The sequence below is a fragment of the Trachinotus anak genome, unplaced genomic scaffold, assembly GCF_046630095.1.
Source record: "Trachinotus anak isolate AG129_WGS33_773 ecotype Australia unplaced genomic scaffold, CSIRO_AGI_Tana_v1 ptg000016l, whole genome shotgun sequence".
NCBI classification, from domain to species: domain Eukaryota; kingdom Metazoa; phylum Chordata; class Actinopteri; order Carangiformes; family Carangidae; genus Trachinotus; species Trachinotus anak.
Window position 1 is genome coordinate 17,813,740 of NW_027273867.1, and position 27,209 is coordinate 17,840,948.

The 27,209-nt window shown below is 41.2% G+C and overlaps 1 protein-coding gene across 4 annotated transcripts in view; it reads left to right on the forward strand.

Annotated features, from left to right (window-relative positions):
* The first annotated feature begins 21,684 nt into the window (after positions 1–21,684).
* rbms3 (RNA binding motif, single stranded interacting protein) overlaps positions 21,685–27,209 on the forward strand; it is a 265,127-nt gene continuing 259,602 nt past the window's right edge. For 2 of the 4 annotated variants that reach the window (XM_071501325.1, XM_071501326.1), the window contains exons 1-2: positions 21,685–22,012; positions 23,595–23,774. In XM_071501325.1, coding sequence (XP_071357426.1) covers positions 23,610–23,774 — 165 coding nt within the window. In that variant the 5' untranslated portion in view covers positions 21,685–22,012; positions 23,595–23,609. Of the gene's footprint in view, positions 22,013–22,569; positions 22,773–23,594; positions 23,775–27,209 lie in introns of those variants that run through there. The other 2 variants (XM_071501322.1, XM_071501324.1) reach the window with 2 other exon arrangements.

The window sequence follows — 27,209 nt, forward strand, 5'->3', positions numbered from 1 at the left end:
CCAGGTCCCTGGGAGATCCCACTGTTCGTTTATATTGAACTTTGTAGGCCAGTGGCTCTGCCAGGCTCCCCTGCCTACTGCTGTAATATAGGAGCTGCTGGGGACCTGCACAGCCAGCAAGACCTAGGGAGAGAGACACAGATCACACTGGCCCTGTGGTTATTACATTTACCCATGTGTGTGTGTGTGTGTGTGTGTGTGTGTGTGTGTGCGCGTGTGGGTGTGTGTAGAGAGAGAGGAGTATTTTTCCATAGTTACAGTCTAAGTGTGATGCTGGCCATTTAAAAGTGTTTGCTTGTGTGGATTTTGTGTTTATACAGTATGAATTGTTGCAATATAAATCACCCAAATTTCTGTGTACCCTGTGTGTGTGTGTGTGTGTGTGTGTGTGTGTGTGCATGGCACTGGCCATGCTTCACCATGTTCTCTCCAACTCACACAGCCTCTGTCATAAACAGCCACAGCCTCTGGCAGGTGTTGCGCTGTGGTGCACAGATATGTGTTTCCCAAAGTGACACACACACACACACACACACACACACACACACACACAAACACACACACACACACACACTTGCATGAACACACATCCAGACCCTCACCATTAGGAATCCCCACAGGTGAGCCTTAGAGGACAGAGTCAACACCTTATTATTAAAATGCACAGACACCCACATGTGTACACACACATGCAGAACACACACACACACACACACACAGTGGCAGCTGTTTAGGGCGTCTCACGCACTCCTGAGCTCTTAGCCCAGATATGAATTTCATTTTTAGGTTTTGGCAGAATGAAAACTAAACTTCTACAGCCATTTTGAATTTCATTTTGATATCAAAACAGTTTTCAGTGTTTCTCTTTTTTGTTATTTTCGTGTGTGTGGTCATCTACTGCATACCTAGATATTATATCATTTTGCAGTTACTGATATTTATTTTCTGATACAATTAGTTTATACATGATAAATTATGAGCACCCAGTGTTTTTTTTTTAATTTGAAACATTAATGTCAGAGATGACACCATGTTAAATGTACAAAAACTGATCAAAGTGATCCAGCATGACTAGAAGTGACAGTACAGCAAATTTAATAGAAGAGAAACATGAGAAAAAATGAACCATGTTAACTTGAATATTTTGGCAATTATTCATCAACAGTATATGCATTTGCTTGTATAGTTAACAATGCATCTGTCCTGAGTGACAGTCGATGAATAATATATTTGGGCTCAAGTCACCTGGTTGGTTGATGGCAATTCATTTAAACAACAGCAAGATGAAAAGACACAGATTTCAGTTTTAAGAACAACATCATCAGATTTATGGGAAATACGACACTCCAGGTTTTATTAATAGTATTATTTTGACTGAAAAAAGCACTGATCATCACAACACAGCGATTAGGCAAAAATGACATGAGCTGTTATTTTTACTTAGCAACTGATGCTGAAAGTGCAAATGGCGCTTGGTCATTCCCATTCATCACATCATTAACAGTTCATTCCATTGACAATAAAATATTATAATTCACTCAAATAATTGGTTGACAAAGTGATCATGCCTTTAAATACTGGATCCCACATACACATACATAAATTATGTTGGTCTTTAATGAATCTGCAGCATTTTATTACAAATTGAAACATAAACATGACTTGAACAGGAGATGAAAATCTCAGCTCTGCCACCACAGATTGGAGGGATAATCCGTACAAAGCAGTGTGTTTATCCCTTGTCCAGAAATAGCAATTCATCAGTGACCCTATAGTGCTATTTTCTGTCCAGGCCCAGCAAGACAGCACTAAATGTTCAAGTGGAGGTAAGTGCCGGCAAGTCCTTTGACAATACAAGCATGGTTTCAAGCTCCCGCTCGATACAGCTCCACTCCTCAGAGGGAGCAAGGTGGGGGGAGCTGGGAGTACAGGGAGCAGAGCTTGGGGTGGAGGGGTCATAGAGTGTGTGGTTAGGGACTCGTGAGTGTGTGTGTGTGTGTGTGTGTCTGCACTGTCTCCTCTACAAGGTTCTGGAGAGAGACATGGTGCTCTCTGTGGAAAGGGAAGATGTCGTCTCCTTGCTTCAGTGAACCCTGCAGCTCTGCAGAGCGAGGGGCTAACAGCAAGGAAGGTCTTCTCAAAGCATAAGACAAACCAAATCCCCTGACACCTGCTGAGACAGTAAGTCCCAGCTTTAAGATGTGGAATGGTAAGAACAAAACAGGAAAAAAAGAGATATGCTGATGCAATTTAAACCGAGGCAAACAGGACAAACAGGAAGATACTGAGGCTTTGGGCAGATAATGCACAGTGGAGTTGGACGAAACTCGGCTTTACTGATATTAATGAATTCAAACAAATAAAACTGACAGAAGAAAAAAATCACTCATGTAAAACAGGAGTACACTTTAAATTATTGCACTGATTGCAAGCACGTAACTTACCACTGCTGTAAAGTTGACATTTGGACTCATGTCAGAGTAACTGCACCCAGGCAAAGGAAATATTACTTATTGAGATGTTGTTTCTGTATGTAGACATACAACAATATATCATCCACATATGTAGGAAAACAACATTCCCATTCTTGATCCCTTTATAGGTTTCCATGACACCTGGTGAAAACAAGCAATGCTGTTAAATTGCTGAATAAATCATAGATGTGCAGTGATTCAGAAGTTTGGGACCAAGCTAGATAAGATCCAGGAAACAGCATCACGTCAGCCCACACACCTTAAATATTTATTCATTGATCATCTGCATGAAAGGACTTGCTCTGTACCATGCTAAAACAAACTATTAATATAGCTTTGAATGCATTTTACATAATGGACAGAAGGCTCGGCTAAGAGAAGGGAAAATGACTCAATGGTAGACAACAAACATCCCTCAAATACTGTTGTTCAATGAGCTGCAGGAAACAATGATATAAACCGCGTGTGCATTCACAGAGATTCACTGCGAATCTCTGTGTGCGAAAAAGAGGCTTCAGATCATCTTAGAGCAAAGCTGTCTTGGCCGCGACAGAGAAAGGTCACTTCATCACTGAAGTCATGAGCCAACACTGTCAGAGGCTCAGGACACGGAGACGGGCTGTGTGTCAGTGAGTTTGTCAGAGAGCGGCGGTGGGGGGTGCATGTGTGTTTCATGACAGGCAGCTTATCATGATGGAAAAATTTGTGTTCTGATGAATTGTGAACGTGACAAAATGTGTGTGTGTGTGAGAGAGTGTGGTCAGTAACAACTCAGCTTGATGATGACAGCATGACTGTGCTGGCCTCTTCACAACAAAGCTTTACTTTATGTTTTCACTTTAGGCCGTAGCGTTTCAGTGACGGGAAAAAAAACGTACAAAAATAATGTCTTCACTGACGTCTTGACAGTTGGTTCTGTGGGAAATGATTGTGCACAAATAAAAGATTGTGGATACATTTAGTTAATCAGCTACAAATCTGGGGACAAAGTGACTAAATTGCCAACACTCCTTATTTGAGCTAAAACAGCTTTGAAAGAGCAACAACCAATGAGGAAACTCCTGCACTGGCCGGCCGACTAATGGTGTAACCTTATCACACAGTCAGTCAGCCAGCGACAGTCATATTCATAGGGCTGGCCCTGCTGTTGCAGTCCAGCATAAAAAAAGGACAGCTCAGTAATAAGTATGAATTATGATGATTATAGACTAAGAACTGAGCAGCAATTAATAAAAAAAAAAACTGTTATAATCAGATATTATCAATAAGGTTGATAATAACCTTTTATTATCAATGCATTTTAGTGTTCTATGTGGTAATCATGCAGAAGACTAAACTGTGCAGTTCTTCAGCCACAAGTTTTTGCAAGTGTATACACAACTCTCAGCTGCGATGGTGTCGACATACAGACGGAACAAAGACAAGTAGCTGAGCAGCTCTGACAGAAACAGATTCTTCCACACCTCTCCCTGTTCTGCCTGAAGGCTTCTCACAGGTACGATTTCTTGCCCTCGGTTCAGGAACTGAAAATGAGAATCTCTAAATTAGGAGTCAGGGAGTCGTGTCGGAGCCTGACCCTGGATTCTCACCTCCTACCCAGCTGGACCTGTGAATAGTGGATCTGATCTATATGGCTCTGTGATGCTTCTCCACTCTATTTTTTGCACTTTTATTTGTCTACAATATCCTTTCTCTATAATGCATTTTTTTTTCTTTTTTTTTCCCCATTTATGCGATGCATCTCTTTTTCCTTATCCTTCTCCCCCAGCTTGCTATTCAAATTGAATGGCACTACAGTACATATTCACCTTACTATTACATTCATTATCCACGTTGCATAATAACTAGACTATGACTACAATGCAATGTTAGAAGCTAATGATATATATACATGGCAATGACAGACACACCTGCAGAAGAAAGTCTTAATCTAACATATAATTTATTTCCACAACTACTTGTATAAAGTGTTTGCATCTTCATTAAATTGAAATATATTTATTTTTTATTTATTTATTTATTTTTATTTATTTATTTTTTTTTGCATATTGTATTCAGGCATATGTCTGCTCACCCTGCAGGGCTCCACAGTAACGGGTCTGGGACATAGCAGCCTATTACCACATATGTGCTGTAAGGGCTCCAGTAGCAACTGCTGAGGTTTCAGCCTTGAAACCGTCCACCCTGAGCAGAGCGCTGCAGCTCAGAGACTCTGCAAAACATGGCCTGTCTTCTCCCGCTTAGTGCTGGGGGACGACTTCTATCCACATGGGCCTGGGCTAGAGGGAGACGCTGACTTTGCCCGTCCCATCACAGAGGGGAGGGGAGGGAAACTGAGGAGAGGAGGGTTAGTATAGCATTAGTGGGCCCTGCTGGTGTGCTGGCCCCTGTGAACCAGGCGGTGATTGAGTAGTAGTGCCTGGGGCTAAACGTGGCACCTTTGACAGTGTCAGGGTGGCACTATAGTGGTGGCCAGCTAGATGCTTCTGCTACATTACACACCAAACGCTTGCTGGTGTCTATATTCATGCTGACTTGAATTAAGGGATTACAGCGGTAGACAGCCACAGCATATGGATGAGGAAAAAAAAAAAGGGAGACAAGACAACACACTGCAATTTATTTATCTTTGATTCGCTGCATATCCTTTAACACTTTATTGTCAGTTGATCATTTGCAATCCAGGTGAAACCCATTAGTGTAATTTCAGCATTATTATCAAGAATGATGTAACTGAAAACTGTAATAAAAAAAAAACAAAAAAAAAACAAGACAGAATAAGAAAAAGAAAAAAGGTGAGTTCTGAATTTCACAGCTGTCAGATATTGTAATGTCTCCTACCAGCATATGAGGAGTTCTCCTTGCAGAAGATGGAGAGAGAAAAAAAAAGTGTTATAGACACCTCAATCTTAGTGTGACTGACGGCTCTCTTCTCTATTTATCAAAGCCTCCATAAAACCAATTAAGAAAACCAAGCAGGGGCAATGTTTGTTCTTTTGCATAACTCAAAATGAAGTAACTCTAACTTGCTTGTCTCCTCTTTAGTTTCAGTATCAATTCAGCTTTACTTTGCCATAATACCCAACATGATCCTTCAAATTCACCAGTTAGGTTTGCTAGTTTGACATAACTGTGGATGATCTAAAGACTGACGGATGCTGTTAAAGTCAAAATAGACACAGGTTAATAAACAAGGTTTAGGGACTCATCTTGCTACGATAATGATTCGTCTTATACTATTTCAGCCCCTGCAATATGCGCCTCTCCCCCACTGTAAATTGCATGAAACGAAAAGTTAAAACCATTAATGATTGTCACAGGCTGTCAAACATACAAACAAACTGCAAAGATCTGGGGATTTGTCGTATCATGTGACAAGCGCTGTCGTATATAGAGCAGCATGTTCATTAATTTACTTACAATGAGGAGGAAGTGTTACATGTGTTACTACATTCTTTTATTTACTTGTTGGTCTCGATAACACGCAGACACATTTTTCACCACTCTAAAAGCAAGATATAGGTTAGTATTATCGCCACTACAGGTTTCACTCATTTCATGTCGAACAATTTGTCATTACATGTTTGTGGGCGGCAGCCTCAGATTCATTGTATCCACTTAACATGTGCCCACTTCAGTACATTCACCAGGCTGTCCATTATATTCAAAGCAAACTGCCACTCTCTCCCACAAACACACACGATAACCAGTGACAGGCTTCTCTCATCACATTTGAAAAACATGCTGCTAATGGGGGAATGAGGGACATGAAATCACTTTCAGTGGGACATAAAGGCGGCATTGTGGAGTGGCCTGGTGGTAATTACACCATACAGACCTGTACTGAAGGAAGCTATTTAGCAATATGGCCCTGGCCTGGGCCTCTACCGCTGATCTCATTTGGCTGCATTAATTAGCATGCTCTGAGCCGCGGAGCTCGGTGTTAACGCGGCGGCCCACTGCTTGGCCGGTTGGTTGGTTGGTTAGTTAGGATGACTAACACGACAGTCTGTTCAGTTCTGTTGTAAATCTACAGGCCTCCTGAACTTCCTTACACCTCGCCGTTCCCCCTCCTCCATCCTATCAGTCGGAGACAGCTGGGGCTACACAGAGGGCACGACAGCCCCCTATTCACCGCATTCAGCGTGGTGGCAGCCACCGGAGCTCAATAGACCGCACCGCCTGTCCCATTTGTGGAGGCAAGAAAACGACCTCATTTTGTTTGTGTTTTAAATGAGCTCTCCGATTATTACGATCAAGCCTCGGCTCACCCTCGCACTGAAGGAGAGTGAGAAATTAGAATTTATGATTAGAAATATGCCTAAATATCAGGAGATGTTTATTGTATAACCTCTAGTATATGATGACAGCTGACAAGGGAAGATTATTTTAGCTTGAGCAAAAGGCCACAGGAAAGTTTGATCATGAAACTTCTGCTTCAGAGGCCCTTTGAAACTTTTTCAATAGAGAAGATCAAGTATTGAAAAAGTGGAATAAAGCAAAGGATCTTTAGGAACAATTTTCTGAGAGCTTATAAAAATGAAATGCTGCTAAGGTCTCAGTATATGTGACATGAAAAAAGGATCTCAAATGAATATGAGGTTCTCCTTTTCAGCCCAGCTCAGTTTGACACGTCCAACCTCCAACAACTAGAAACGCAGAAATTAATATTATACAAGACACAAAACCAAATGTCTGTTCACCACACTGAAGAAAAAGGGAAATACTCCGAGATGTTAGCTTGATAGATGAATCATACTTTTGGCTCCAAATTCCAGTGGCTTTAACAGATGGTACCCTGACATTTCATCCTCTTCTATCTCTTCAAGCTTCAGCAGAAGTGTAATTATTATACCTTAATAATATTTTCATTTTACAAATTTATTACCCTTTTGGAAAAAAATCCGTTTGTGCTTGATAATTTAAAGGCAGCATTTAAAAAAACGACGAAGGCTGCACTTCTATCCGAATGTCTTACAACTCAGAACTTTTTTAGTCGTTGAAAGTACTGTGCTCTTTTTCACACCAGAGCTTTTTTGAAGAAGGTGTTAGCTTTTCAAATACAGGATGTCTTATTTTTAGAATTCAACTCCACATTTTGTCATGCTCGTGAGACTGGTGTTTTTGTGCTGTAAATTTCAGAGGGCTCACAGTGAAATAGCACAGCAGTCACATGCAGAGCCCTGCTCTGTACAGCTCTGGCCAACAGCCCGCATCTACAGTATGTACAAGCAACACTTTTGAAAAGAAGAGCCATTAAGGACAGCACTCTGACAGCCAGCCACATCAGAGACACACTTCATTCTGTACTATAAATGCATGAGCCATCAACTCGCTTACTTCTACTTTTCCTGTTAGTGTCTCGGTAACTACAAAAGACCAAATATGCGACAAGAATTTTCCTATGTGTTACTTAGCTGCAAGAGTAAAAAAAAAAAAAAAAAAATGAGAGAACTGTTTAAATGGTGCTCAAGGTTGATGCAGATAGGGTTTACTTTCTGCTGTCTTCAAATAGCAAATGGTTTAACTACGGCTTGCAAGAGAAATCTAGAAGCTAATCTTGCATCAGCCATTCATAAACCCTCCAACAGAAGACACGGGAGCCATGGTGGCATATGCTGAAGGTGAGCCATGCGTGTCAGCTAGGTCAGGCAGCAGTAGGTCATTTCCATAAGGTGCCGATGGAGCAGGTGATAGGAAGGTGCTGGCATGAGCAGGGCAGAGGTAGTGGGGCAGATGGACCTGTCTTGCACTGACCATGTATCCCTGCACCCTGCTGGGGCCCCAGGAGGGGGCTGAGCAGGCTCCCAGAAAGGAGGGTGTCCCACAGAGACCCTGGCATTGAGCCCTGCCCAGCCTTGGCCTGCACCCATCTCCACAGCCTCCCCCTTCACCCATCCCTCCCTCTCCACCCCACCCTGCAAAACACCCTAAACGCTGACCAAGCCCTCAGGGCTCAGGCCAGCCTCCTGGGCTAACAACGGCCCAGACAACAAGCTGGTCTATGGGAAGGCCATGCCAAGTGAGTGTGCCATGGATGGATTCTTGTAGGGAGTTTAACAGTGCTGCACTAATACAGTTGTGTAAGATTTACCTGCAGAGTTACACTATTTTCACCTCAGGAAAATATTTCTGCACTGTCAGTGTCTAACTTCATGCAAACATGCGTCTAAAAACTGAAGATGTTTGTTTATTTTTATTTTTTTTCCGGTTCGAAAGAGTAATCTGTCTATGCAGATGTAACTTCTCATCTTTTTATCTGCTTCTTTGGAGGTCCAGTCATTTTCCGTTATGTGGCAAACACACACAGCTTGAGCTGTGAATTTTCTTTGCAAGGTGACATTTCCTGGCTATGTGCAAATAAAGCGCACACAGAAACACTGTCACAGACAAAGACTGAGGTGGATCTCTGTACAAGAGATGACATAATTTTCAATTGACTACAGCTACAAATTATGGAAGATTGGTAGAGCCTTTAGTAAGTGGATGAAACTATCATGAAATTATTTTGAAATCTGAAATAAGTTCCTATAGAAACTCAATTTGCACCACACTGGATTACAAGTTGTATTTATCGACCCATTGCTGCCTCTCTGCAGCTGCATGAAGCCTGGTTAAATCATTAGGGAGGAGGTTGGTAGGGGGCTGCAGAGCAGTAGATTGGCGATAATTGGTTGAAGGACAGAATACAGTAATAAAGGGTCTAAATAGAGGGGCTTGAGGAGTTTCTGTCATGTTTCACCACTTCTATTTCCATACCAATTAAACCTTGTTGAAGCTGCCATGATGAGAAAATGGAGGTGCAAAGGATGTGGAATCGCTAAACACATCAAAGCCGCGCTCTGCTTTTATTTATGTGACTTCTTTTCAGGCATATTTATTGGAGGTATCACTTTTTTGCAGATATTTATCCAACATGTCTGATGTTTTTTTTAACACTTGATTCAGCAATATAGTGGTGAATACGTTTGCTTCTGTGGCACCAGGGAAACCATTGTTTCCCTGTTTTGGTTAACTGAATGAAAGCCTTGTGGAGAATGTATGCACAGGCTTTGCGGTTTTATTTGAAATGATGCTTCTGATTAAAATATGGATTATCTTACTTCATTCTGCATCCCTAGATCTCATCCAAATACTAGGAAGAGAGTAAAGGATGGATGGGGGGGACAGATCGAGTGGTAGACTGGTGGATAGATGGAGATCAGAAGGCTCGGATGGAGATGGATCTCTAGAGATATCCACTGGTGCCATCGTTCCGTGATCAGCCACCTATAATCCACAAGGACGACTAGGTCTCATTTCAAAGTAAGATGGAGGGTCGCATTGATTCCACTTGACTGAGAGGAGATCTGATTTAAGTTTTGAATGTGAAAGCATAAGCCACCCCTTCCCAATTTCAGTTCAGATGAAATTGGTTTTGGTGCATTACATATTCTCTCGCTGCCTACTGGACCATGCCGACTGCAGTGTTTTGTCACATTGTGAGGGGTAAGGAATACAGGCCTGGTGTTACATGCACCTGCACAGCTGGAGGGCATGCCCATACATGTTGCCGCAGCAGACCTTGGCCTGGTTTAAGTTGCCCCCCCCCCCAATGTTACAACTCTATCTGCAACAGATCTGCCAGGAGCTACTCAAAAAAATAAAAAAAAGGATAAAACTGAAATATTTTCACTTGCGCCTTGTGTTACATAGAGACTGCCACAGGAATGAGTCCTAAAATCTGAAAAATAGTTTGGATTTTAGCACCTCTGGTTGCCTCGTCCGGAAGTCTACAGGTATTGTTTGAATGGGTTTTTTGTTAGGTGGCTGAAATAAGGTCTGTGGTTAACACAGGCTTTTTTCACTTCTTTTTTTTTTTGCGTCTGTTAAGGAAGGACGGTTGCTAATAAGTGAAAAAAATGAAACGAGAGAGGTTGTCAGGGATGTTAGCTGTCATCATGTCAAACACAAATACTGATCTACTCACCAGTCCCACTTCACCAGCCTCATTGTGTTTATACTCGCACTTTTGCAAACTATTACTCACTTTGTTAGAGAAAAGGCCTTTGTAGAAGAGGTCGGAGCTAAATCATACGACAAGTTTACTGGTGAAGATGTTGAAGTCATGCGACGGTGGTGTAGTTCATTTATAGCCTAACATTAGCTTTTTACTTAGATTCTATTTAGGCTTTAAAAATCATAAATTCATGGCTGAACTAAACATGTAAGTATCGTAAACTTTATACTTGTCACAGACTTTATTTTCTGCGTTAATCCAAAAGCTGATGTAAAAATCCCATTGGCTTTTTGTCGAGAGAACCAGGGTGATGCTAACATCGAGGTTAGCGTAAAAAAATACGTCATCCCTGCAGCACTCTGTTATTTTTATGCAGCAGGTGTACATATCAGTGTATGGCTATCCCTCAGTAAAGAGACTTTTTCTTGATAGCAACCTAATGCAATAGTTTGACATTTCTCTCATACATTAGTCTGTCATATATGAAGTTAGCATAGCTTAGTTTAAAGACTGGGAGCAGGGGTAAACAGCTAGCATGGCTACAGTTTGTAGTTTTACAGTTTATGATGTGCTGGACTGTGTCTTATCAGGGGGTGGTGATTTCCTGGAAAACCACAACCTTTGGATGATAGAGCCGAGCTAGCAGGCTAGCAGTTTCCCCTTCCTTCCAGTCCTTAGGCTAAGCTAAGCTATGCTTCATATTTACCACACAAACAGTCCTCTGTCTCTCTGGAAGAAGTGTATTTCCCAAATGTCAAACTGCTGTTTTAAGTGAGGTATGGGTGATTAAAGGAAACAGTGGAAAGCTATTCAAACAGGGCAAGAATGTATGTTTACTATGTAATCACGACTGTTACTATTCAACATTGTGACTATGAAAAAGCAGATAGGTGTAGAGTCACACTGTGACTGCACAGCTGCTAATGACATAGGCAGTGAAAGTGTTAATGCATGAAATATGAAGATGAAAAATATATAAATGCAGGTGATGGGCGTGAACTGTATGGGGCTGATGTACTGAGTGTGCGAGGACAGAGACAGATGACAAGAAGCCAAGGGGCCACAGCTGAGGAGCGTGGTCCCCCCTTTGTAGACGAAGTAGGAGTCCCTACTCCAGGCCCATGTTTACGTTTCCCTTCGAGTGTTTCCCCCCACGGCGCTCCATCCAATTCTCCTCAACAAGGAACATGAGGGAGCAGGGTAAAATGAGAGTGGGCTCATGAATGGAAGGGGACAAATTGACATGTGGCGTTTTGTGAGGTGAGTGCCCAACCTCTCGACCGCTGATTACCATTCGCTAATGAGCACCCCGGTTTGTGTGTCTCCCTGCTTTCTCTCTCCCCGCTTCTCTCCAGAATGTTCTTTCTCCTCTCCAGCTTTGTGCAGGCCCAGAGTGGCCAGTGGACCATAGGTGTGCTGTTAATAGGGAGACGCACACATCAGTAATTAAAGCAGTAGGGGGCCTTGTACTATACCAACTCCTTCCAATCCCCCTTCTTTAAAGCCCGCCCTCCCCCTATAATTCAATCCTGTCTGCCGAATTGATCATTGTGCAGGGCCAGTTTTGCCCCTGGCAGTTTTGTCACTTTCTAATGATGCCTTTCAGAGAGGCAAGGCCTGTGTCCTACCAGCACTAGGACAAGTTGGGGCCAATTGTTGTCTTCACGCCAACCTCACTCCCTCTGATAAAAAGCCTTTCATTTAGCCACAAGCAAACTCCCTCACATGTACTGTATATACGACACATAACACAAACGCACGTACAAAATGCATGCATCCACTGCGTGAAGCTCAAAAATGTGCAGTTCCTAGTCAGTCACTGGTCGTCTTTGCTCGTCTTCAATGAAAACAAAGTTTCCCATCCACTAGAAAATCACAGGGTACTGAACCTACACAGGACTGTTATCACAGTGCTTTGTTTGAGAGAGAAGCAATGTCCACCTGTGATAATAACTTTTTGCTGCACGCACTGGCCACAGACCAAACAACCAATAAATGCAAGAAAGAGTGTGGCAAGAAAACAGCAAATGTATGGACAAGATCTAAATGATGTCCTGGGTTCAGACAATCATATAAATCAAAATCAAAAAATCAAAAAATCAGACATACTTACACACATATGTACACAAGCTTGTATAGGTCAGGTCAAGGAATACTACTAAACATTTCGAGCCTAACAACAGCTCTGATACAATATATATGTGTGCTCCACGGCCTGGCTCCTTGCCCAGCCTCCCCACCCTCTCCTAAGGCCACCTCTGTGTCTAACTGTCCCCAAACCTCCTTGCTCTGTGTTCAGCAGACTAAGACGATCCACTGGGAATGTCTCTCACTTCTGCTGGTCATAGTTATTCAAAGTGGGCTCAAGGCAGCAGGGAATCACTATAGGAAAACTGTCGTTTTGCAGGTAATGGAAACACGCTAAGTCAGCTGACAGTTGCGCTGCTGACTTTGAATCATATGTTTTGACAAAGCATTTAATGGAGAACTTTCACTGTACAAGTCAGATGGACCAAAGATTAATATATTACCCATACTTCTACCACACTTTTTACACTTCACATCCACTCTGCACAGGCAATGAGGCATAGGAAATCCCAGTGGTAACAAGCAGCATTGCTTCCTCTTCATACGCTGACACCACTCGTGGCTATAGCTGATAGTGTGGCATACCCGATGTAATTAAAATAACCCAATCGAGTTGTCTTAACGTGGCATTCTCTGCTTCGCTGGGCCGTGTTTGTTCTGTTTCCTGCCCTGCTCAGCTCCCCCCATATCTCTTAGAACCCCTTGAGTATGGCGTTTTACATTTCTGTTTGTAAAACTGTCAACACATCCACTGGCTGTACTAACGTGTGATTTAGCGCCAACAGAGAGGAGGGATAGAGAGTGAGAGAGAGGCAACTGCATGAGATCTTGCACATTCTCAAAGTGGAATATTTTTTCACTGTTATCCCCCTAACCCCCAACTCTCCACCCCCAAAGATGCCTTGATGTTTGCAAAGAGCTATTTTATTTTTTTTACCCTTTAACAACCACATTGTATCATATCTATCTTTCGTTACATACATACATACATAATGGTATTTTCATGTTATCAGTGTATTTTATTCAAACTTTGATATTGGAATACATAGAATTTTTAACTTGGATCTGTCTTGAGGCACAAATTAAAATTGAAAATGAAAACGTTTGGCTGAAAAGAGAATCATTTGCTTTATGCAATACCAAACAACATCTGAAAGCCTCCTCTCCTCAGTTCAGCTGGCAGAGAGCGACAGAGAGAAGAGAACATGCTCAAAATTAATTGGATTAATGTGTGGAGTTGAGTTGTGTGTGTGAAATTTGCACCTGTCACACTCCTGTCAAATCAGACGTCCCCCGTCATTGCTAATAAGTACCTGGGGGAAGGGGTGGCACCTCAGGACTGTAAAATAAATAACAGCTATAAAATCTCTTTTTGCTCATGGAATCTGCTCAACTCTGCATATGCATCCTGGTCACATGCACCACAACACACAGCACAAAACATACGTACCCTGCATGCTGCACTTTCCATCATACAAGATGTTACTGATGGAATCGGAATGAAATTGTTGACTGAAAACAGCGAAAAGAGAAAAAAAAACATCAAGACAAACTTGTTGAAATGTCAACTCAAGACATTTTGAAGTGGAAACGTTGTAATTTAGAAATTGCTACACATGTCCACAATACAAATACACAGTTCATAACAAAAGCTGCACCAGCGTCATCTGGCATACATAACACAATAAGAAAAGCCTTACACAAATATCACTTTCCACCCAAAACAGAGGAAATCCCACATTTTAATCATAAAAATACTGTAGCCTGGTCTTGGATGAGATTTGTTTCTTTACTTTGTTTGGCTTTAATTTACACCTCTGTTTTGCAGCTGTGAGAGGGGAATTCAGCGTCTGTCCCTTTGGAGAGGAGCACTGGCAGCAGAACATTAGCTCATTTTAACGGCCAGTGTAATAATCTGTGCACCGGAGGGCCTCCGTTGGAAGCTCTACTTTGCACTAAAGAATTGGAGGCTCCCCTGTCAATAGCAAGACAGTCACTTCATTATAGCTTCACAAGTCATCCATTTATTATCTATTGGCCCCATCAGAGAATGATAGAGCACTGAGTCAGATGTTACAATATATTAATCAAAGATGCACCATTGTGTCAAAATGTAATTTTCTGCTACAGGGCTGCAGATGTAATTGTTTGACTTGATAACAGAAGTACAAAATGCACCCAGGGACAGAACAGGATGCGTTCACAGGCATAAACAAAGAATCGAAGCTCAATCCTGTTTAAATTAACACAACAATAAAAAGAAGTGAGCGTATGATTGGTTAGTTGATTTTTTTTTTACTTTTTATTTAATCTAACAATACATTTTTTAAATAAATTGACCAATAGTATTATTCATTATTTATATTTAATCTATCTATCTATCTATCTATCTATCTATCTATCTATCTATCTATCTATCTATCTATCTATACATACATTCACACACACGCACACACACACACACACATATATATATATGTATGATATTATATTTTATAGTCACAGCATTTAATTGATTTACTTAAATATTTCTTTACTATTTCCATGATATACTTACAATATTTTTTCGAAACATTTAAAAAGTTATTTCTGGAATTATGAATACTATTTAGGAAAATAAAAATAATGTTACTCTTTGAGTTGCTGCTTACATCTATGTTATAGGAAGACTAAATTGTGAGAGAAGCCGTCTTGCTGCTGCCTTTATAATGACATGTGTCAGTAAAATGAAGTGACCATGGCTGCAGTCAGAATTCCTTTAATCAACTTCAAACATTTCTTTAGTGGCTTCTTGGACTGAAAAAAATAAAAAATAAATAAAAAAGAGATAGTGCAACACTTCTGAAGGCCTGAATGTGTGAATCCACAGACACGTCTGCATGAGCGTAGTGGCTTAGTGCCGATTATAGTTGCACCAAATGTTGAATAGGACTTTCAAAAAACACATTCACGAGAAGCTGTGAGAAATTCACTCACACCAGCAAATGCAAAAGCTGACCACAGCCAACAAAAGGGGCAAAGCAAAAAAAAAAAAAAAAAAAGAAAACAGCCACATTAGTGAGCAAGCAACTGAAACTGACGATGAGGAAGGGAGATGCAGAATGCAGAACACACAGAGAGGCAAAAATAAAGATATATGCCTTTCTGTATGGTTTACAGAATTTTGTACAGATTTAAAAGAGGAAAAATTTTGCAGAGAAGGGAAGTGTAATCATGAACGTCGATAATAGTGATATAATGTTAACAGAATAAAATAATCTGACATATTTCTCCTTTTTTTCGGACCACAAAAAACCCATCAGCAAGCCCAACAAATCAGCAAACAAGCCGTAAGTAAAACCTAACCCCGTGGAGGCGAACTTAGCTGCCACACTCTCAACAAGCAGACAGAGAAAGACGGCACAAGACCCCGACAAACCCCTTTCACATGTAATGATTATTCCCCTTCATTAAAACTGCTAGTAACCCTGTTAGGCTGGAATAGACTCACTACGGGTAATCGTGAAAACACTTTTAATCAACGCACAGCAACAGTAGAGACCTTGCTAGAATGCATTCACTCCAAATAAAGCAGGCTCTTTATAAACAGGCGCAGCAAAACAGCTAAGACCCTGATAAGACTCCTCACACTCTCCATGGCGAAACCTGCCTGTGAATGTCTCCTGACAGCTTCTTAGCCCTTGTTAGAGAGAATCACTTCCTAATGATACAACCCAGCTTGGAAACATCAACACACACACACAAAGTAACACTTGGGCAAGCAGTTTTACATGAAGTAACATAGACTACACACACATGCAGTTGCTGCGATTATCTGGATTTACTGATGTGCAGTTGCTATGTTAACTTACGGATTAGCAACAAAAAAGGAGACTGAAATGAGAGGTTATATTAATTCATGACTAAATTCTGGAAGTCCGTCGTCGATGGGATATATTTTATCAGCACAAAGCAAAGCTGTGGAGCCAAAGATTATTAAAGGATTGAACTAGAATTTAAGATAAACTCCCGAGTCAAAAATTTTTCAGGGAAGTGTTGGAATCATTTTTGCCTGATAATCCTGACAAGTTAAATGTATAATTTAAACTCATTTAGTCTCATACATTTCTCTAGTTGGATCTTTGAGACCTTGAAAAACTATACTTTACTATACTATACTATAAAACCAAATGTACTATATTTGTTTTACAGTTTCAGTTCAGATCCGTAGATAGAAAAAGAAAATGCCACCTCTATACACACTGTGGCTGACTGGCTAACACAAATGTACAGTATGCATTTGCTTGTTCTTCATCACCCACACACATGCACTCGTACACACACACAAATGCACACGCACACACACACACACACACACACGTGCATACACACACACACATGCAGGGCAGTTGACACATGGTATATCAGCAGGCGCAGTTCTTTTGTCCTCTTGCTAGTTTTAGCGACACCACTACTCTTGGAACACGTTGCGCTTTTGTCCTGAACATGCAGGATGCAAATGAATGAACAAAAATGGATTTTAATTTAAAGTGAGAGAGACATGCTAAATTGTATTCATTATCACTACTAATAAAATATCAGAAATGTAATACAAACACTTTTTTGTTTCCTATTTTCAGTTCTTGTTCTTCTCTATTTTTACTCAGCCTCAGGCTTAAGATTCATTTTTTAATTTATCATGCTTGGATAACAGAAGAACTGTGATTTTTAGAGCCGTACATTGTGCTATATTGTAATATGTATGTATATATATATATATATATATATATATATATATATATATATATATATAACAGTGACAAAAATCAGTGTGTAGCTAAAATTCTTGGTTCTGTTCTGTGACTCAGGGGTATTTCTTCTCTCACACCGCAGCATCTGTATTTTGGAGAAGGTGTTTGAACTTTGCCTGAGCTGTCAGTTATGCCGACAGTGGGTGGAGTTTTAGTCATGGGAGATATGAGTTTGACAGGTGTGATTCAGTGGCTAGGAGCATGCTAGCAACAAATATACAAACACAATGGTGAAAAAGTGGAGCCAAATACTAAAAGTAAATGGGGGTGTGTAGGTCAAGGAAGAGTTGTCCTGCAAATTGTGTCAACAAACATCCGTCACCTCATCATGACTGTTCTGGATAAATGCAGGAAATATATAACACTTCATTTTAAAATTCAAACAACCCTGTCCCAACTTTCTGTCACTGCAGCCACCCTCCTTTCTGTTCAGGTATGCTACCCACTCTCTCTTGTGTAAATCCATCTCATCCAACACAGGCTTATCCCACAGATGCTGTCACTCCTTCATCCTGGGTGTGAGAAATATGGGGGCCTAAGGTGCTACTCTGTAAACAGGCTGGACTGTTGTGGCTCGTCCTGCCAGCGTACAGCGAGACGTGCTGGTAACTGCCACAACTTCACAAGGCTGCCGTGTGACCCCGTAGCCGCGGGGCCTCAGATGCCTCTTCATTTGTTAGACGTCGCCGCAGTGTGGTGGAGTAAAAGGTCCAACAAACACCAAACAAACAGAAACATCCACACACACACACACACACACACACACACACACACACACACACACAGAAAGCAAGAAGGTCTAAATTCTCTGACTGACTAGTATGGTGTTCACAATGGGATTATACAAACGAATGCCAAAAATAGTGAAAAGGCAGATGTGACGTTGGTTCTGTTTTCACTTGCATCTGTTGGCAGTAGAGACAGATTATGAAATACAGTCTTCATCCAAAGCTCTGCGTGTGAACAGCAGATTCCATGGCTGAAGCTTTTTCTGTCTGCCTTCCCCACATGCTCTTAACAGTGCGCTTAACACCTACAATTATATATTTATATATATATATATATATATATATATATATATATATATATAAATAAAAACATGATTGGATCAAATTACTTACATCTTGCATCAGTCTGTAAAAAGCTTAACATCCTGACACTGGCTTTTAGTGGAGCTTCCCAGGAGTGTGGCATGCCACAACAACAGATGAGACCTTACCCCAACATCCCTCTCATGAGTGGTTGCATCTTCTTAGGAATGGTTGTTGAACAGCAACACTGAAAAGACACACAATTTAAATGATGGATTGAGCCATGTCAAAAAAAACATGAAACCCGAGAATAAAGAAAGCAATTATCAGGTCTGTCAATTATGATGCACAATACAAGACTGCCAGGAGAAGAGAGAACAGTAGCTTGTAAAAAAAAAATTGAGTGAGTTTTATGTGAAGTACTCAAAATTTGCTGTGAATTAATCCCAAAGTATAAAACAGTTTACAAAAAGAGACTCACTTGCTCTTGCTTTTGATCCAAAGTCTCAAAGTGCCCCCTAGTGGGTCTTTTTGGTCTCTGCGCTCAACAAGGTCTTGAGAAAATTTGACCCTATATTAAGCTCTCAGTAGTTCACTGTGCTAATTAAGAGGGCATTTTCAGCATGGGATAACAGGATAACACTCAGTGTCTAACACAGTTGGAGTGCATTAGATGTTTTCTGTACCATAACAAACTGCTAAGTGTCTGTGAGGGTAAACTGACTTCACAATACCAATATACTGCAAAAGCCTCATGTACGCATCAGCTCACGATTAGCTAAAAATCGGAGGCAAATGTATAATATCGCATTTACAATTACACATTACTGAATCACACATTATTAATCACAACTGACTGATTCCTGAGGGTAAATCCTCTTAATGCATTGCTCATGATAGATATTTTAGCAAGTGTTGACACAGGGGCTTAAATCTGGATGTTCCGGTCCAATTATATTTTTCCTCACACACTGTACCACCCTGCTGCAGTCCAAACCAGACATTAAATAAATTTACTGCAGTGGAAAATCTCATAATACATGCTTTATCCTTCGCCATTTGTATTGCTGCCACATGGAGCACAAGGAAAAAGCTGGACAGCCTGCGTACAACAGCCTCCAAAGCCATTACTGATTGATAATACACTCTGTCTCTCCATCTCTCCATAACTCCTTCCCACAACACAACCTGGCACCTTGTCCCACTGGCTGGCCCTGAAGGAAAACAATTACCAGAGAGGCGGAACAACAATACCCAGAAAACATCTGCTTGTGCCGGCTGGGGCCACTGACATGCCTGACTGTGTGTCCCTGTTGGCTTCCATAGAGGACACATGCCTGCCTGGATATGCTGAGGGGCCTGAATGTACAGGGCCCAGTCTCCTGCTCCTCGCAGTGCCTTACCCTCCGCCTGTTCGCCTGTCGATCCACCTGCCTCTCTCACTGCCTGCCTGCCTTCCCTGGCAACGGCAGCTCTCTCAGAACAGACGAAGGCCCGCCTGTCAGAGCAGTTGTTCGTTTGGGTGAATTCCCTTCTGCCTTGGATGAGACGGTGGGTGCACCAGTATGGCTCTTAAGCTGAGGCAGGCAGGAGGGTGATGAAGATGAGGGGGCCAACACCCATATGATGGCTTCCTCATGTTATAGCTCAGCTCAGCAGATGGAGGGCCCCATCTTTAGGGTAAACACTGCACACAGAGCTTAACAATGATCAAATAGCATAAATAAAGAAAGAGAGTAAATCTCGTACATGCTGTATGACACCGACTGGAGTCTTATCATCACATTTACAAGACTCTTACTAACATAGAGAAGACAACGGAGCAGATAGAAGGTCCAAAGGCCTCTTGTTAATTGAATTTTATTGCTTGAGAAAGTATGATTACATTAGCAGTATCATTGTTTTGTTATATCCAAACATAGATACTTCAAACATGCCACAGTCTACTCTCTGTTTACTGAGTTTATATTGCCACCTTGTGGCCATCATTGAGGCTAACTGATTAATTCCCTATAGTAATTAATTTCTCTAATTTTTACTTTCTTTTTTACCTTACAAGCTTTAAAAAATTCTGTAAATGAAACCAATTGAACTGTGATCAAGTTAGGTCTATGGTAAGCCAGAAGGAATAGGGCGCTGGGCTAACAGTGTGGCTGAAGCAAGAAACATATATAAATAAATCAGAGCAATACAAAATTAGGCTACTGTTAATTTAAAGTATTAGATGGGTATGACTTTTGAAGTTTAATGACACTAGTTTATTTTAGGCTACAGATTCATGTTATCAGAAGTACATTTTTCTTACTATTAAAAATAACTTCAAGCAAATATATTCGATTAAAAGAAATAAAACTGAAATATATTGTACTTACTACTATCACCATCACTGTCACGATGATGATGAGGATTATAATGATTAATATTATTTGTAGATTTGTATCTAAATATCAAGGTCCAGTCGTTTTACACGTTATATAATAAATCTCTTTTCACCTGTCTCACCTGTTCAGCGATGACCGAGCTTCACCTCTCCTACAACCGGGAGGTCGGCCCCTCCCACTGTAGAGGAGCCTTTGCTGCTTTCATAAACTGTAGGAAATATCGTCGAGAAGACGTTTAGAAAGGCAGAGAGGCACTGTTGTTTGATTGCGAAAATTATATTAACTTTTACTTTAGTCGGTTAGTCTGGGCCGATATTTCTGTCTTTTCTTCATTATTTATAGATTAGATGTTGGTTTTAGTTCAAAATCTGACTTTATCTACAGAAACACACTGTGTTGTCAAACAAATAAACAAATAAGGAAGAACTAGTCTTGGCCTACAAACAAAAATACCCTTACAGTGTTACAGCATGAATTTATTAGTCTCCTTCCAACGAGGTGTCAGTCCTTTAGGTTTCTGTTGCATCCGAAGCATTTATGAATAAAACATTATTCCATGTTGGCTACTTATCTGCAAGTGTAACAGCTATGATGAGTGCCAAGATTATAGCTTATTATAGGCCGGTGGTTCTTCAACTTTTTCTGACACGCCCCCCTTAAGAAGCCAGAAAGCTCACCCCCCCCATAAACAATAATAGAGGAAGTTACAACTAAAAAAGGGGGGCCACTGCTGTGGGCTGTTCTTTCCCAACTGCAACACATACATTTTGTGTCTGCGGCCGAGGCATCGAAGTGAATTCCCTTAGTATAAAACACTTGCGGCGGCCATTTCTGACAGACACAGGATCTTTCGAGGAGCGCCTGAAGGCACCATTTTTGACACTGGCTCAGTCGGACCGGGAGGGGGGCTCGGAGGGAGGAGGGACTGTTTGGTGACAGCCAGCGGGGACACGCCCGCCGTGACAGCAGCAGCAGCGGCGGCAGCAGCGGGTCTGTGCGGCTGTGACACGGCGCGCTGCCTCCTCAGCGGCGACTGAAGTGTCTCACACGGTCCCTGCCAGTTTTTTTTTTTTTTTCTTTCCGCGGAATAACTTCTCAGACAACTAAATGAACCGCTCGCCTGTTGTTCTGCCCCAGACCGCTGTGGCTTTCCGCGTCAGAGCAACAACAGAGATGTAAAGCAAGTTGCACTACCGCATCTTCCTCTTGATATGCTTCTGACATAACGAAGAGCCGAGAAGTGACAGAGGTATTTCGGCATTGTTTTGCGACTTGCTTATGTTGCTGTGCCACGACACGCCGCTGACGGACGCAGCCCAGTCAGCGGCGACATAACCTTGTTACAATGTGTAGAAGTCGCTCGAAGCCGGTGCAGCGGTAGATAATACATGTTGCTGGAGCTGTGTTGTGAAAATGTCCATTGGTAATTGCGGCTTCATTTGCCTAAGTGTGAAGTGAAGGCAAAGCAGGCGGATGCACAATAGCAACTCAGGAAGGAGCCAACTTTGAAGGTTTTTTTTTTTTTTTTTCCAACCTAAAATTTAGTGCTGACCCCGGGCCTCACCTGCTAGGTAACTAGTAGCCTACAGATACATACGACACTTACTGTATGTATTGCAATAATAACAACAACAACAACAGGCGTATAAAATGCCATTCAAAGTTTGCCACCATCAGCCGCAGTGAGTGACTAATTTGCAGCCATCATTACCAACGAGGTGATAATGTTTGCGTGAGCTACGTCACACTCACGTCACAGGGGTTGCTTTATAAAGGCCAACAGGTGCGCTCACCTGTCTTACTGCTCTCACTGTGCTGCGGGGTTGAAGTGCTCAGTAAAAGGTCCTTCAGGATATGTATTTATGAGGCAGCTCATCTCAGCTGAGAGAACAACCAACTGACCTCATAACTTATTGATGGCCCCAGAATACAGAGCGAAGCCGCTAGGTGCTAAACATCACCGGCTGCTCGTTTCAGACGGCTAGTTTTTGATTTGGCTTTCAGACAAGGTGACTCTGTCCTTTACTTTGCCTGTCTCTGCTTTATTGTTTGGGGACTTGAAAACACTATGCACCTACTGATATAATGCAGTGAAACACATTCTTTTTTTTTTTTTTTTTGTCATCTTCATTGTTGTGCAGTCAGTTTGTCTTCTGGGGTTAGAAATATTTCTCTTGTAACTGAAAGAATTGACCCTGATATATGTTCAATAAGTGATAACCATAGATTGGTTAAATAGACCTTTCAAGGACACGTTTTAACTTGTCATAGCAGGAGAAAAACAGGTGAGACTTTTTTTTTTGACAATGACTCAGTCCCATCAAGTTCACAATATCAGCACCCTGTAACCACCTCACCTAAATGGAATTCAGCCATTGCTAATGTTATTAAAGTAATTACTAAAGTTATTATTAAGTGTTATTAAAGTGATTTCTGTCATCTGTTGTTAATGTGTTTATCTATAATTCTTTCTAGTCTTACTTTGATATAGTTACTAAGTTATTACTAGTTAATTACATTACATTATTTGCAGATTTTAAACTAAATAATATAATATAAAAATAAAATAATAATAATAAATAATAATTTTGTAAGTACCCATACGGCAGATATTTTACTGCCAGGCAACATTTTCGTATTATTGTCTTCTGCTGCACTCATCTGCACCTCAGTGGAAACCAGCAGTCTAGGTAGTACACGCAGATCTGTGTGTATCTGAGAGTGATGGCTGTGAGAACAAATCTGTGACTCCTTGTGTGTGGTTCACTTGTTTAATTTATCCATTTTTTTCCTGCATTATTCTCCTCCATTTCTCGCTATACCTTTTCTAGGCACTGCAGAGGAAGATGGAGGTCCAGAGTGGCGTTCAGCAGGCGGAACCCGGCTCTCCTCGGTCAGGGGCCGATCAGCAGAATGAACTGGACGACAGGCAGACGGATGCCAGTGGCAGGCCTTCCTCTGACAACCACAGTAAGGATGCGCAGCCAGCAGGCCAGAAAGATGACAAAAAAGTAAGTTGCAGACTCCCACTGCTGCACATCTGCAGCTGCTGTGTGATGTGTGCATGGGGGTGTGTGAAGGGGTGAGTGTGTCAGTGTGTATCTGTATGTGTGTGTGATGAGTGATGAGATCCTGCCCATCTGTTGAGCTATTCTGGGTGACATGTCATGCACTTTCACATAGGGAGACTCTTACTCACTCGTTCATTGCTTTATCTCTTGGAGTGCTGAAAAGCCAAGTTGCAGTGCGTTGATTTTGCATGTTTTGTGGTGTGAGTTGATGTCAGGCATTTTGCTGATACAAGCCAGGAGCACTGATACCTGCAGAGACATGTGGGTTATCTAGTGTTGGAATGACCTGTTTGCTCGTCAGTGTTGTTGCAAGAAAAAGTGAAACTGTAGGCACTTTGGTCTTTGGCTTCAGTGGTTACAAAGGAAGTAAGTTATGTGTTTTTGCGTTACTATGGGAACCATAACACCTACTACAAACCACAGATATATACATTTAGAACTGCTTTTTATTACATGCAGACCTACGTGGCTTGAGCAGCCTCCATGTGTAAAAGCTGATTCTCAGACATATCAACCCTCTGCCATCTTGGAGCCCTCTGCATGTCCAAGAGTGACAGTAAAATCCTCGTTGGCTCTCTTCCATCTCAGGGATGTCAGTCATACTTCTCTGGCAGGAGCCAGAACCTCTTTCCGTCAATCAGCCTGAGAGGCTCTGTAGGCCTTGGAACAGAGAAGAGATAGCGGCAGAATAAACACAACAGATATACGAAAACATTCACCAGAGGACAGGACTGACTGCTACTGGCAGCTCTGAATGGGATGCTTGTCATGGCTTGCTGTATCAATTTTGAGTCCTTTGAGCAGACTTTGAGCAAACAGTAATTGACATAACCCTTTAGGGTCTTCATCTTGGGGAGGTAAACTGCCTCAGAAGCATTTAGATGACATTAAATGCTACTGAAAATGTAAAATAATATAATTGTTTTAGGTGTGGTGTCAGCTTGTCTAGGCATGAAGCCTCTGTGGCTTATATACCTTTATCTATGCCTTGTGGCTATTTTTACTAATTTTTCAAAAGCGAGCACAGAAATGTTATTGAAAGTGTGATCAAAAAGTTTGCGTCAGTCATGAAATGCTGCATTTATGTGAAATCATGTGGAAATAAAAGACTTCCAAAATTAGAATCCATGCAGGATGAAAGTGCTGGGCTGTTTTCGGGCCTGTGGGAACTGTTTTTCATGTAGCTATGCAATTGTGAAAAATAAACAGAGGCAAAGTTGGACATATGTTCTCGCCCACTGATGCTGTCTGATTATAATTGTAATAATGGATTACAAAACATTTCAATATTTTGGTGCATGTCTTTAGTCATATTTTTTTACCAGTGTAGTTTGGTAAAACTATGCATATTAGAGGAGAAATTAGACCTTTTTTCTCTTTCAGACAGTTAATAGAAATCCCTTATCACAGACATTTTGCAGGGAAATGCAATACACATTTTTCACAAGGTTGGATAAAAGATTGCCTCCTCTCTTAGGGGTAATTGGTTCATACACACACACACGCACACACACACACACACACACACACACACACACACACACACACACACACACACACACACAATTAAATTCAAGTGAGACTTCCTCGTTAGATGAACTGCACGAAGGCTTTCAGACCCCAAGTTTTGTCTGTCTGAAGCTCACATTGACTGATACACATATTGTGTACTGATACATAAAAGTAGGGTCAAGAAGATTTTGAGCTTGTAAAGTGATGCTCACATATAAGTTTGTAGCTGTAAATCAACCTCTGTAAATGCATCAAATAGATAAAAATGAATTGTAGTGTGTGTGTGTTAAAAAGATTTGTATTTGTAACCAAAAAGACTGTGTGAAAAAAATCTGTGAAGAAACGTCAGTGCTGAGGTTACACAAGGACACTGGAAAAAGAAGTGCTTTTGTGAACATCTGTAGAGAAATCAGAAATCAGCGTGTAAAACTCAGTGCTCAAAGTTTCCACTCTCTGTGTGTAATGCTGAAGTAAAGTATGAGTTGTGACATTGTCTTAATAACGGAATCTAATTGGACAATGACATCTATGAAACCTTTAAATATGAAGCTGGAAGTGAAAGCTGGAATGAAAGAGTGGACAGTGTTTATGTTGAACACAGACATGTCTTTGGTTGTCGGTCCTGTAGTGTTAAGCAATGAGGCCTAAAGGCATTATCCTCAGTTTCAGAGAGCAGAGGTTTTCGAACTGGCTCACAGTGCTAAAGTCAAAAACAACACATTTGTTTTTTAATCTAACAGTGACTGTCACCAAGTGGCACACACCTCCCTATCATGGCCTCTGCCAGTAAATCTGTGTGTGCGTAAGTGTTGGTATTTTTTTATTTAGCATTTTTTGCTGTTGGTTGATAAGCAGTTTGAGTCAAAACCTGCTGAAATGAACTGAAGGTGGCCCTGGGAGTGTGTTTGCCTCTGACACCATCTGACTACTGCTGCCGTGGTGTCATTGATTAGCCTGGACAGTTTATTCATCAAGGTGTCATCGGTGGAAGTGGACCAATGCTCTTGTTGTTGTTGCCCTGTTGTTTTTTAGCGATCCATCATTGAGAATGAGGTGGTGCAGTCTGACCTGTGGGCACAAGCTCAGAGCTGCTGTGGCATAAGAGGTCATCCACAGTGCAGTCAGCTGTTGCATAAAGGTTAAGGAAGTCAGCTGGTGAAAGCAAATTTGCCTGTTTTAATCCTCAGACTGTCTCCTGAATCTGAATACCCAGGAGCAAAAAAGTCAAGGTTTAAAATTCATTTTACTCTCAGCAATGTACTGATGAAGCACCCTTCAGTGAGCACTTAATCCCCAAGTGCTTCTGCTTGTGATGTTATCTGCTAACTGTGGTTGTGCTGTGGGGTTTTATGTTTTGTGAAGCAAGCTGGTGGTAAAAAAGAGGTCACTGAATCTTTGGTAAGATTTTTTTTTTCACATTTTCAGTGTTAGACTCAGTGCATATGCTTTTCACATGGAACTTGGTTGATTCTTGTTAACGCCTTTGTGTCTGTTACCCAATCAGAAACTGTGTATGCATAATTGGTCAGAATTGAGTGTCTGGATTTAATGTGATAGACATGGCTCACTGACTGTAGTTATTACTGCATTATTATTACTATTATTATTATTATTATTATTATTAACAATTTAAGAGGCCCATTGTTCTATGACATTTGACAACATAGGTTAGTTTACACTCATTCCACTAGATATTTATTGTAAGCTCTCATATACATTATAAAATGGACCAATATCTGCTGTAATATTGAAACAAATTGCAATACTGACAAGCAGGCACCAAGAAAATAAAGATTGATTTCTTTAGAAAAAATAATGTTTTTCAGTTTGACTTAAAACATATTTAGATTATTCAATGCAGTT